Source organism: Falco naumanni, chromosome 11 (assembly GCF_017639655.2).
Source record: "Falco naumanni isolate bFalNau1 chromosome 11, bFalNau1.pat, whole genome shotgun sequence".
Lineage (NCBI taxonomy): Eukaryota > Metazoa > Chordata > Aves > Falconiformes > Falconidae > Falco > Falco naumanni.
This window is the reverse complement of record NC_054064.1, coordinates 28430128-28443283: the sequence shown is the minus strand read 5'-3', so window position 1 is coordinate 28443283 and position 13156 is coordinate 28430128. Positions and strand designations below refer to the sequence as shown.

The 13156-nt window shown below is 35.7% G+C and overlaps 1 protein-coding gene across 3 annotated transcripts in view; it reads left to right on the top strand.

The window, feature by feature from the left end:
• The window catches only part of TUT4 (terminal uridylyl transferase 4), a 49885-nt gene that overhangs the window by 11713 nt on the left and 25016 nt on the right, over positions 1–13156 (top strand). For all 3 annotated transcript variants that reach the window (XM_040611260.1, XM_040611258.1, XM_040611259.1), the window contains exons 4-12: positions 2890–3006; positions 5141–5318; positions 7870–7958; positions 9110–9161; positions 9955–10024; positions 11002–11128; positions 12120–12239; positions 12606–12824; positions 12957–13131. In XM_040611260.1, the coding sequence (XP_040467194.1) occupies positions 2890–3006; positions 5141–5318; positions 7870–7958; positions 9110–9161; positions 9955–10024; positions 11002–11128; positions 12120–12239; positions 12606–12824; positions 12957–13131 (1147 nt within the window). The remainder of the gene's footprint in view (positions 1–2889; positions 3007–5140; positions 5319–7869; positions 7959–9109; positions 9162–9954; positions 10025–11001; positions 11129–12119; positions 12240–12605; positions 12825–12956; positions 13132–13156) is intronic.

The window sequence follows — 13156 nt, the reverse complement described above, 5'->3', positions numbered from 1 at the left end:
CTGCAACTTTCTACACATCTAAAGATCATTGCTGTTCCTGCAGTCTTTCCTTCTTTAGACTCACTCTTTGTTCTTTGGTCTTAGGGGTTTTTTAGTTACTGGCTCATTCTTGTTGCTTTTCTGTAGTCATCCACTGTGTAAATGGTATCCAAAATCGGACATGCGATTTCAGCTGAGGCCTTACATATAAAGAGGAAAACTGACTTCATCTGCCCGCAATACAGTATTTATGTTTAGGATCTCTTCAGCAGCAATAGGACGTTGGTTTGTAGTTTGACCAGCAATCATCCCCATATCCTTTTCATAAGAAATGTTTAGTCAGATGTTCCCAGCCCTGTATTGTCTGCAGTTGATAATAGCTAAGGAGGAATGATACTTTGCTTTGATATTATTTAATTGCATCTGATTTATTTAATTTCTCTAATTTGTTGTGATCACTGAAATTCTGTTGTAGTTTACATCTTCTGTAACCTCTCCCAACTTGGTATCATTCACATTTGTAGTCAGCACAACCTCTATCGTATTTCCTAAGTCTTCAACAGAAATATGAATGTTTCTGACCACAGAAGAACTCCTGTTGAAAAATACTTGGCAGATACTTTTAGTCTGGTGGTGAACCAGTCTAGGTATGTGAGCTCAGAGGAGAGTTTTCTGAGCAGTTTTGTTCCCACCTTACTGTTCTTTATTTAGATAGTATTTATGGTCTCCTTTTGAGACTGATACTATGACAAGTGACAAAAACTTTGTAAAATTCAAGATACAACATCTGCTGCTGCTTCTTCAAGCCCTGTGATTTTATTTTTAAAAAGCAACCCTAAAATTGGTTTAGTGCAATTTGTTCATAGCACATCAGTTTGTCACCTATGACCTGTTTTTTTTCCTTATGTGCTTATTAATAACTTAATTATTGCAGTATTTTCCTGGATGCTAGTTCTGACTGGTCTCTTAATTCCTTGGCTCATCCTCTTTAGCCTTTTAAAGATATTCTTAAATTTTTCTTTCCTAGTGATCTGGAACATTTCCATTCTCTGAGTTCTTTAAAATACAAATGGCTCTGAGATGGATTAGCTCCCTGAATATCCAAACCCAGATTTTACGAGGCTTGGCTTCAAACAAGCCAAACATCCAAACTATGCATCTTACCTTACTCAAGGAGTAGTCCATAGCTTTTTTTTGTCTTGCTGTTTTGAGTTCTTGCCCCTTTCATTGGTGTGAAGCGTAACTAGATGATTAAAAAAGGCTTTACAATGAAGGCAAAATAAAAGATTTACATGATTCAACCTTTCTGGCAACATCTGTTGACATAATACTGCAGATCAGTATTGTAAAGTATACCCAATTTTAAAAAATACTGTTATTGCTGATATTCATTCCGGTTTAGAGGAGTGGTAAAATATTTTTAATCTTCATTCATCAGGTATCATATACTTGAATCCTCTGAGCTAGAGTGTAACTACCTATAAGTTGTTTTCCAAATGGATGTTTAATTTCATCTTACTAGGTTTCTGTCTCTTAGAAAATAAGTATGACGAGATCTAGTATTAAAAGCATAATGACTATTTTATTTTAAATTTAAATTTACTCTGCAGTTGGAGAATATCAGACATTTTTTCCCCAAAAGCAAAGATCGAACTCAGTAGGTGGAAAAACCCAAATTCAGCAGTGGTTTAGATTTCCACATAGTAAGTCAATTTTTTTAAAGTCATGTATAGTCTACCTTAGTGTCTTAAAATGTTCTCTGTTAATTCATTGTTATGTCACTGTTTTCAGCACACTTTTTGATTTTAGTAAATACAGACCTATTAGAATTAAGATGAAAATGTTAAGTAGGGTTTTTTCTTTCCCAGTGGTAACTGATAGCAGTTATTGGAAAAATAAAGTCTGGAGGAAAACTAAGGCTTTTTGTTGGGGCCCTTTTGTCTTTGCAGTGAGCATATCAAAAGGCTTCCAATCTAGCTATGTTTTATTCGAGCGAGAAAATACAACTGCAGGATGAGACAGATAAAGTGGAGTATTTTGCGCGCAGCCTCTCACCTTTGCAGAGGTGGTCCTTTCTGCCTTTTGGTCTAGTAGTTCGTGGTGGTTTTCTGGTTGAATAAACTCCACAGCATCTCCTCTTGGGCCCTAGGAAAATAGTGCCCCTCACATCATCTCCTGAGGCTTGGCTTCTTGCAGACTTTCAGGGGTCTCCCAGGTGGCAGCTCTCCATTTGTGTACTCTGTCTCTCCCAGCCTTGTCTGTAGAAAGCGATTCTTGCCCTGCGTGTTTCTTCAGTTCTGAGCATCCCAAATTATTCATCGAAATGGAATAATCTTAACCTTGTCAGAGGATCCCACCTTACCCAGTGTACAGTCATTGGTATCTTCTTCCTTGTTGGCCAGCCATGCCCTTTTTAATAGAACAAAAAATGCGGTACTTGCACAGGACGCTGTGAATATGCTAGCCAAACGGCAACACCATCTGTCATAATATGTATAGTAGATAATATGATGAATACTTCCCATTTTCTCATCAGAGAAGAGAGGATAGGTGCCGAGTTTTAATAAATCCATAGTTATTAAAAGCTTGAGCTGGCAAGGGAATGGCTTACTGGCCTTTAGGTCAGCCTAAAAAGGCATAAAGTCTTCAGTCTTAATGTTGCCTCACTAAAATTTACTGAGAGGTATAATATTCAAGTCATCTCACTTCCTTTCCTTGCTTTCCCCACTTGTCATATGGGTAAAAATCCATTTCTGCTGTATTTTTTGAAGATTACGTAATGTTTGCAAAGCGCCTTGATATTGCAAGTGTTACATAATTGTTAAATACATTTTATTATTCAAAGAATTGAGTTTTTCAGACACTATTAGCAGAAACATTTTCTTTTAATCTATGGCCATTTTTCCTCAGCGCTCCCCAGAATACACCAACTGTCAGTATCTATGCAAGCTCTGCTTAGTTCACATTGAAAATATCCAGGGAGCTCACAAGCATATTAAAGAAAAACGTCATAAGAAAAATATAATGGTAAGTTAATAAAATTCTGACTGATTTTTTTGTTCTTTTTCTTCCTTCTGTTTGTTTTTTTTTGGTTTGTTTTTTTTTTTTTTAAAGAAAAAATATCTTATGTGGTATGTTTTCTTTGGTCATCTTCATTTAGGTGAAAGTTTATGTGCTGAGCAGAGATCCACAAATTTGTTTGTTTTCTGTTTGGAAAGAATGGCTTGATGATCTGTCCAGGCAGAGAGGAAAGAATATTTTTGGTCATTGCTTTTGAATTAGCGTCTTTGAGTAGTGGACAGTTCATCATACTTATAGTAACAGAATGCAAAGTAACTTAGGTGAGAAACACACTTAGTTTTTCTGTTTCGCCCCAAAATAGTATAATTGGTAGCAAGACCTCCAGGGACTGGAGGTGGTGTTGGGGATGTTGGTTTTTTCCTGTTCTCTTTTGTCTGACTTCAAGTTTTTATCTACATCCTTTCTGTGATGGGTGGGCGGAGTGAATAGTATGTATAGACTACAAAAAGAGAGTTAGAGTAGGGAGGAATGCGGTTCCTGAGTCACTCATCATCTGCCTGGGTTTATGCATGTGTTTAATATGAAAAACAGTTCTAAGGAATTCAAAGAGAAAAACAGTTTCTTTATCAGATACCATGGTGTTACTGTTTGCTTTGCTTTAAAGAGCTGCTACATGCATGAAATCCAATAAAAGGCACACAGATTTTCTTGCCAACCCATTTTTGTAAATGCTGATGAATAGCTACAAATTCCCCAGTATGTAGGGCTTTGTGATTCAGATGGTTAAAATTACTTTTCCTACAACCATTCCCCAGAATTAAATCAATGATTTATTCCTGTTCCCATGTATTTCTTACCATACTTCTGTTTGATAGAATTAGAACATTAATTACATATATGCAAGCCATCACTTAGAAGACCCTGAATGCCATAAATCCATTACGTCTCAGAAAGTAATGTTTTTGTATTATGTTCAGTTACTATTGGTAAAGGATTCTGGTTCTCTTGCTGTCTGCTAAATTGCATCATGGGAAAAAAAAATCAATAAAATGGCAACGAACCCGCTCCATGTTTGATATTGTACCACGCTTTTCATCTGTGCATGGAGATAAGAATTGAGGAATGAGGTTTCTTTACCACCGACTGGAAATACTAGAGGACAGGGAGCTGTTTCAGTTTTTAACTCTTGTTTTCAAATGTTGTCACATTACAGTGATAAGAGGTATGTAACTGTGTAAATGTTACTTCATGAAATATACCGATTTACAGCTCTAACTATGAGACACATGACTGCCAAATAAGCTTGGTAGCAGCGGTGGCTTCCCTACTCAAGAAAAACCTGAAAGCAGTGACACTGAAAAAACCACAGCCCTTTAGAAATGCACATATTCTTTCTTATACTAAATTTGTTCAGATAAGAACAGAAGAGTTGAGAGATGCAGCCAGAACTAACCAAGCGATCTCATACTGGATTGTGTTTTCTTAGTGTATGATTATTTTCTGTTTATTATTTATTTCTGTTATCAGTCACATATTTCATGTAGTTGATGAATTTGTAAAACAAGTGATTGTTGTACTTACTCCTAAATGACGATGCATCTGACATATTTCTTGCTGTTGGATTAAATTGATTATAATTTGATGCACTAAAAATAGCACTTTCTGGCACCAGCTGTTAAGGCAGCAGTGGGACTCAAAATTTCTTGGAGCTAGGAATACTTTCTCTGCCTGTGATATCTTCTTCAAGTAAATCCGCTCTGGAAAAAATGTGTGTGACTCTAGAAAAACGTTCCCAGCTCAGTTACTTTTATTATGTATGAACAATTACAGCTTTTAATTTCCTTCGATGAATTCTGTTTCAGAACTGTCAGAAAATTTGGTTCAGGAATGTAACACGGCAGATTTTCTCTCTGGTTGCCAGCTGTGAAACAACATACTCTCTTAAACACTGAGCATCTACTGTCATTTCTGTAAGCTAACTACATTTGCCAGTTAGGCAGGCAGGGTTCCTACCTTTGAAAGTGTTTGGTCCAGACACCATGTCAATAGAAGAACACAAACAGCAAACATGCAGTAGTATGAGATAACTTTTTTCTCTTAAAATACCGGTTTTAACTTTTATTACCCAACAATTATTCAGGAGAAACAAGAAGAAAATGAGCTGCGTGCACTCCCACCCCCCTCTTCTGCACAGTTGGCTGCTCTGAGTTTTGCACTCATCGAGGCAGCAAATGAACAAGGCATATCAGATGATGACTTCAGAATTCGTCAGGAAATTGTAAATGAGATGGAGAAAATTATTCAACAACGCTTACCAGGTATTCACAGTATTCTCCATTTTCTTTAGGTGAAAATTTTTCCTTTGTCTTAATTTTTACACAGATTTTGATACCTTCCATAATGGTGAATTAATGCATTTGGGATTAATATATCTTTGTATTATACAATATTAATATATACAGGCATTTTAGTACAGACTGGTGGTTGATTTAAAAGGACCTAAGAGACCTCCAAAAAGAGGAAAATATAATTGTGCTTCTTTTTGGCATATGTTTATTGAAGCTATTGGTCCTCTTTAAAGTGGTGATTTCTGATGAAGATTGGAAATTTCCATGGCATGAAATGTTTCCTTCCTGGTCGTGTTTGAAGCCTCAGCCACTGTGCATTTTCTTCAGGCTCTAGTCCTACAAACCCTTCCACCTATACCTTACCTAGAATTACTGAATATCTGTGGCTGCTAAAGTAGAGATTACTTTTTTCCCCAAGTGCACTTAATCATACTAATATAAATGTAGCAGGAAGGGGAAATGAGGAGTTTAAAATGTGGTTTTTTCCTGATAGTCCTTCAGTTGTTTATAACATCTTTCAGGGCAGGTAAAAGTTGCATAAGGCAATTTTTCTTAAGCATAGTTTGAGGGGAAAAAAAATTGGACCTCTGCTATGAGTGATTTTGGCAAGCGTATGAGACATTTTCCGTACTTCATTGTGATCTGAAATATCTGCAGGTAATATACAACATTTTCAGTGCTTAATTGTGATCTAAAATGTCTGCAGGTACTAATCAGTAACTGTTCATTAAAACAAGTCATTAAAATCAACAAGGGTTGTTGTTTGACAGGTATTTCTTCTCATGTGTATTTATGGTTAATGGGTCCTAAAGTGAGGAGAGGTGTACTTTGAGATCAACTATAACTTCCTAGAGTCCCTTGAACTGTCTTAAATAGGTCAAAATACTACATTTACTTAACTGCGAGTAAATATCATACCTTATCTGCCTTTTCCTTGAGTGCTTTATGTTGATTAAAAAAAATAAAAGTCTGAGTAGGTTAAATGCTTAGTCCCTTTTCTCTGCTTCAGTGGGTCAATTAAAGTTCAGTGCATTAATAGAGTTTGTAAAAATTGTCTAGATAAGATGAATTATAGTCTTTCCCCTCCTCCCCCTTCAGAAGTACAGTGTGTTACTTCAATAGGACATTAAACATTCAAATCCAGTTTATACTGATACTGGAAAATAAAATAATGTAAGTAATACAACAATACAATAATATTTGATACTTGCTTCTTTACACTGATTTCTCATCATCTCCTATAGTTAATACACTGGGAGATTGAGAGCTGATTTTTGGAGCCATGGTAATTTTGACTTTATGCAGTGGTTTGTTTTTCAATGAATCTGAACAGAAGGAGATGCTAATCTCATTGACAAAAACTACATTTTCAAACTTTTTACTTAATCTTGAATTTGATTAATTGAATGAAACATTATTGAAACTGGGTTGATATTCTAAACGGTCCTTTTATTTTAGACATAACTTCTTTTTTCTCTTTGGTCTATGAGAATACAGTAGTAAGAAAGATTTTGTTTGCTGCAGGATGAGTAGCTTTAGTTTTAGGAGCTACATTAAATGTGTGCTTCAGCATAAGGTGCTGAACAGAACAGGGCTTTGTAGGGTGGAGGTTTGCTAATCTGTTTGCTCTTTAGTATTGCCATATGTGGCTCCTAGTGCAAACTTCTTTTCTGACACACTGTTGAGTTTTCCACTGATGGTATATTAGCATAAGACAAAGCAAAGGAAATTATTACTTGAGTGTTGGATTTGGAAGGGACTGAGCATAGTCTTGTTTTTCAGCTGACATAAATATGTCAGAGCCCTAATATATATTACAGAAAAGTTTTCATCTAAAAATTTATGTCATGAAGTGGGATAAATTACTCTTTATGGAGTGGAATGACATTTCTCATGATATTATTACTGAATAGTTACTTTCTGATTAGTTTAGATGTGTTGTACATCTTTGCAGTAAGGAACAATATTAAGTACAAAACCACTACATGGATACTGTACTTTGTGTCTTGGATTATACTGAAGTTATGTTTTATATGCATGTTTCGTAATGAATTGTGCATTGGAACTTGCTATTGAAATTAGCAGATTGTAGCACATATAAAAAAAATTTTGACAAAAGTGTATGAGCCAACAAAGAATTTTATAATTGGCTTACTGCTGAAGTGAAATAAGCTGTAGTTAACAAAAGCTGTTAAATAAAATCCTGCACTGAGATGATGACAGTTACTATTTTATATTTCATTTTATATTAAGAACGAACAAAACTAAAGCTGCATTGCAGAAATATTTTAAAACAGCTTGAAAAGTTTTGGATATTTGGTAATTACACTATTTGAATTATATGTCTTCTGTGCTGCTGTGTTATGGAAATGACTAGCCTTCACAGGAGTGAGAAAGTGGTTCAATATTAATTAATTTTGGAGTACCATTTGGGAGGTACGGTATCTAAAGCAAGGTGTGCATCCTCCATTAAAGAATAATTTATTTACTAGCTTGTAAATAATTGTTCTTTCTCTTCCAGACTGTTCACTGAGGATGTATGGTTCCTGTTTAACTAGATTCGCTTTTAAGACCAGTGATGTTAATATTGATATCAAATTCCCCCCTAAGGTGTGTAGATACTATTTTTTATTAACTGTTTATTAAATCAAGGCCATTGCCTTCATCTTCTGTTGGGCCTATGGTGTTAGAATAACACAAAGCATATAATCTTTGATTTGGTGTCAGATGTGCTTTGAATCAAGTGGATAGTTTTTATTGCTTGGTAGATAATTTCAGTTCTGGTTTTTTGGACAAACATGGTAACCTTTTTGAAAAATTTTCTGAGTAAGCATTGAAGCAATATGAAGATAATTGACTCTGGGTAAGTGTGCTTTTATGTGCTAGTGATTCAGACTGTAAAACTTGTAGGTCTTCATTCCCCCTCCCACCCCCAACCCACCCTTTTAAAGGTGGGGCTAAAAGTGACAATCTTCCTTTTTGTGTTTCAGTTACTTGCAAGTAAATGTCACATCCCAGTTCACAGTTTACTGGGGTGCAGAATTCCTGCAGAGCAGTGTAACTTGCTTTTAAACATTGAAGTTGTTGGTTCACATTTAGTGTGTGATATTAGCCACACATTGTTACAGGCACAACTGCTGAACTTGCTCTTTTTTTTGACTGTATGTGTTATGGTGGAATTCAAGATACGTGTTTCAGGCAGATGCTTACACATAGCACTTTGAAATGATATGGCAGTTAGAAAGCAGAACAGAGCCCTTTTTAAAACAATTGTCACTTTTTCACAAAGGCTCAAAGGGTTGCTAATTTTTAGTTTTTCTTGGAACTATTAACATCTTACCTTTGAAACACTGAAGTTGGTTTCTGGGGAGGAAAGAAAACACATTTAGAAATTATAACCTTTTAAAACCCTTAGGAAGGTACCGATGTTAAATTCTTACTGTTGTGCATTTCTAGTGGCATATGTTGACGTTGAAATTGTTGAATATGTGGCAAGTATTTTGTTTTAACTTTATGGAGTCTGTTAATATGGAACTAGAACAGAAGTATTAACTAAAAAGGCTGTAGGCTTAAAGAAAGCTGGCTAATGCGTTTACCTGTTTTCATGGTGCAGACAGATACTGTTAACTTTTTCATTAATACTGACAAATTATTTCGTTTTGTGAACGAACATAGTGTTACTAGTTGTGCAGTCTAAGTAGTTTTAAACAAAATAAAATAGAGGTTACATTATTCAGACTAACCTATTTTTTTCATTTTAGATGAGTCAACCAGATGTTCTGATACAGGTACTTGAAATCTTGAAGAACAGTGGTGAGTTTCAGTTGCATCTCATTTCTGTTTAATTAACATTCCAACTGCTTTTCAGTTGTATTTACACTTAATTTGTCTGTAAACTTACAAAAATGCATTAGTTTTCAACCGGAGTATCTGAGCTGTTTTAATGAATACCAGTGCTTATGTGAGAGATGAGAACCTGCAGCAGGAGAGTGGCAGCCCAGGCAGTCTAGTTCAGATTGCCAGAATTTATGGTAATAGTGTTGGATGCCAGATCAAAAAATATTTAACTTTGAAGGAGAAATTATAAGCAGTAAATGTGAAAGCCAGTTTCCATGTCCATTTGAGTGTCAGTGAGAACTATTAGAAAACTTGTGAAACTTGTTGCCTCCTTATTCTGTCAGGAAGTTACCTAAGCTTGTGACCTGTACATCTTGAACCAAGTGACACAAGTAGCATAGCATTTTTGATCCTTCAGGAAATTTTGATAGGTCAGCTCCATAAGGGGTTTTCAAACTATCCCAATGGTTTGTCAGAGATTCAACCTTGTGTCTTTCAAATGTTGTAAAGACAGAAAGGTTCTAGAAGAGATACCAGCTCAGTTTCCTGATGGAAGCTTTTCTTTTTTTTCTTCTTTCTGGCTGTGTGATACTTGTGGTGACCATCAAAAGTAACCAGAAAATACGCATACTGTATGCATACTATGCAGCACTTAATTTAATTGAGTTGTTCTTAAAAGCGTGGTATAAATGTAATAGCTTTAAAGACACAGTTGGGAAAACTGTAAAAGACTTTTGTACAGCATGGTTTTTTTTTTCTCCTTGCTTAGCTGTCTACTCAGATGTGGAGTCAGATTTCCATGCAAAAGTTCCTGTTGTCTTCTGCAAGGATGTTAAAAGGTACATGTCACTGAAAAGGATTTTTAATGAGATACCTATTTCTGCTGTGCTTGTTCATAACAGCTACTTGCCTGCACTCCTGACAAGAAGCATTACTGTAACATTTAGCTAACATCCATGTAAAAATGGAATTGCTCATACAGAAAAATACCATCTAGAAAAAAAGCTTAGCTTTGGTTTTGTACTTCATAGAGCTTGTTAGTTGTAGGAGTCTGAAAATACCAGTTCTACTTTAAGTTAAGTAGGGGCAGAGTGGGATGGGTTTCAGTTGATACTTAAAATTTCTGCGAGCAGTTTAATCCAAGACTTTAAAAACATTTTATATAATACACATTGCCAGAAAGGACAGATCACCTGACAGTTTCAGTGCATTCCTAAGAAGTAGCAACCTCCAAAATGGAACATGATTGCTGTATGATGGCCAGGTTGCTTTGACTGGCTAGAAGTATGTGCTTGAAACTCCAGAATAGTAAATGTGACAAGGGTGGGTGTATCTTTTCCTGTGTTTGTAGATTATTCAAATGCCTAGTAAGTACTAAGACAATAGATATAATTATTTGAGAAGCAAAACAGAAGTTTTTAGGGAAGCCGTTTTGTAGACTTACCAAGTCTTAATATGCAGGAGGCCTGAAGTGTTTGTTTATTTAATTGGTATGTGGAAGATACATGGAGTTTGAGTTGTGTAAGATTGCACAATTAAGTAATGATAGAACTTCAAGCAAATTCATAATGCTGTTTTGTATTTTTAGCTGAATTGAACTTCTGTAAGTTATAGATCCAACTGATGAGTTAAGAGTAAAGAAAATGTGATTATATTCTGTAGCTTTTGTTTTAAAAGTTCAGGTTCTTACATAGGGAGACACTGAGGCATGTTTTTAGTATGGTGGATATGATGACCCACCTTCCCCCCACCCCAAGCATCATCTGTATACACAAGGTGATAACTCTTTTTATCTGTTTTACATTTGTAATTACAGTGGTTTGACATGTAAAGTAAGTGCTAGAAACGATGTGGCTTGCCTTACAACTGACCTGCTGGCTGCACTTGGTAAACTGGAGCCTGTCCTTATTCCCTTGGTTTTGGCTTTCCGCTACTGGGCTAGAGTAAGTTTATAAATATTAAGGATAATTATGTTTATTTCCTCTTTTTAAGCACTACATACAATGTAATGTATAATATACCATGAACATGTTTGTAGAAAAGAACTTCATGTCATAATTCACCTCTTACCTTAACAGGCCAGAATGAGACCAAAGATTTTGATGTGAAACTGTAAATATGTATGAAGCTTCCACTATTCTGTTAGCAAGTTATTACACTAGTTACTTAAAACTAGTTAACTGATCCTTGAAAACCAGTCTCACAGCAGTTGGGTCTTGCAGACTTCCTGTTGCTGAGGTTACATTGAAAAAAGTTAACTTGCACTAAAAAGGGTCTGTTGTCATACCCTGCTGTACTTCATATGGATGTCAACAGTGATCACGGGAACCAAGTTATAATGTTCACAGCCACTGTTTAACTGTCTTGTAATTCAGTCCTGAAATTTCTGCCAGGCCATACTTGACTTAAAATGTCCTGGCTTTATTGCATGGTTGTTATTGCTACTTGATTTAGCAAGGTGTTTTTACAAAAAATCCTGTTGTACAACATTTAAGTAGGAGCCGTAGAAACTACAAAGAACTGCTCAAAGATATGTGCATCACGTATCTCGAGTTTCCATAGAAGAGATGAGTGTCAGATTACAACCAGATGCATAGAATCCCCATCTCCATACATGAACTATTACATAGTAACAAATACCTGATAGTTGACTGAAATTCTAGATAGGAACATAAATGTGTCTCACAATCACAGAATCTCATGAAAGCGAAGAGAATAACATATAATAGTATAATTTAGGGCACTGTACAAATTACAGTAATTTGCATTTTTCTGTATGTGGATGGGCATGACATCTGCAGTTTCTGAGATAAAGGATTTTTTGTTTCAGTCTAGCATGTATTTCACATTTTTTTAATACTTGTCCTTTTATAATACATTTTAAATTAAAGTGCTTCTGTTACGTCAGAAAATTAATGATTTATTCTCTTACAGCTCTGTCACATTGACTGTCAGGCTGAAGGTGGGATTCCCTCATATTCCTTTGCCTTAATGGTGATATTTTTTCTTCAACAAAGGAAACCACGGATTTTGCCATCCTATTTGGGCAACTGGGTAAGTGACTTGGTGATATAGTAACCTTACTGTTACATTGCTGACATTATTTTTGTGTTCTACAAGGTCATAAAATGTGCAACTTTAAGTGCCTAAGAAATTTGTAAATAAAACACTGGGACTTAACCCTCACACAGTTGATTCCTGATGAAAAGGCAGCGGCTATAGCCTGTGCAATTGTGTCATGCTGTATTTTGGAGAAGAGGCAAACATTTTCTTCTTTTAATTTTCTGAATTTATTTCTCTGACATCAGTTATTCTTGGGAAGGATAAATAGCACAATTGTCAGTGTTAACTTCTGTTGAAAACTTTTGGTTGTCTAATTATATACAGTCATGTTTCAGAGATACTTTTAATTCTTGTTAGATTGAAGGCTTTGATTCAAAGAGGCCAGATGACCACCAGCTGAAAGGTATAGAAGAGGAGTTTGTACGGTGGGAGTACAAACCACCAACAAATGGTGCAGCAAAAAACTCAGCTGGAGCAGAAAGTAAAACTAAAGTTGAACAACAAAAAGGTGGTGGCAAGAAGGTAACAAGCTCAGAAGTGGACAACCAAAGTAATGCGAAGGAGAAACATGGCAATGTAAGTCATGGTTTTATTTCACTTAAAACCATATTCTATCTCTTATCCCTGTTTTAATCTCCAAACGTGGAACCAGGGAAAAAAAATACGGAACTTTTAATTTCTTACTGCATTCTTGTTCATGTCTTTCAGTCTCTCTTAGCATTCAAAACTCCTCACCAAGTTTCACTGGGGCAACTGTGGTTAGAACTGTTGAAGTTTTACACACTGGAATTTGCTTTGGAGGAATATGTCATCAGCATACGGGTACAAGAACTCTTAACCAGAGAGAATAAAAACTGGCCTAAAAGGCGAATAGCCATTGAAGGTAGGATAATACCCTTTTCTAGTTC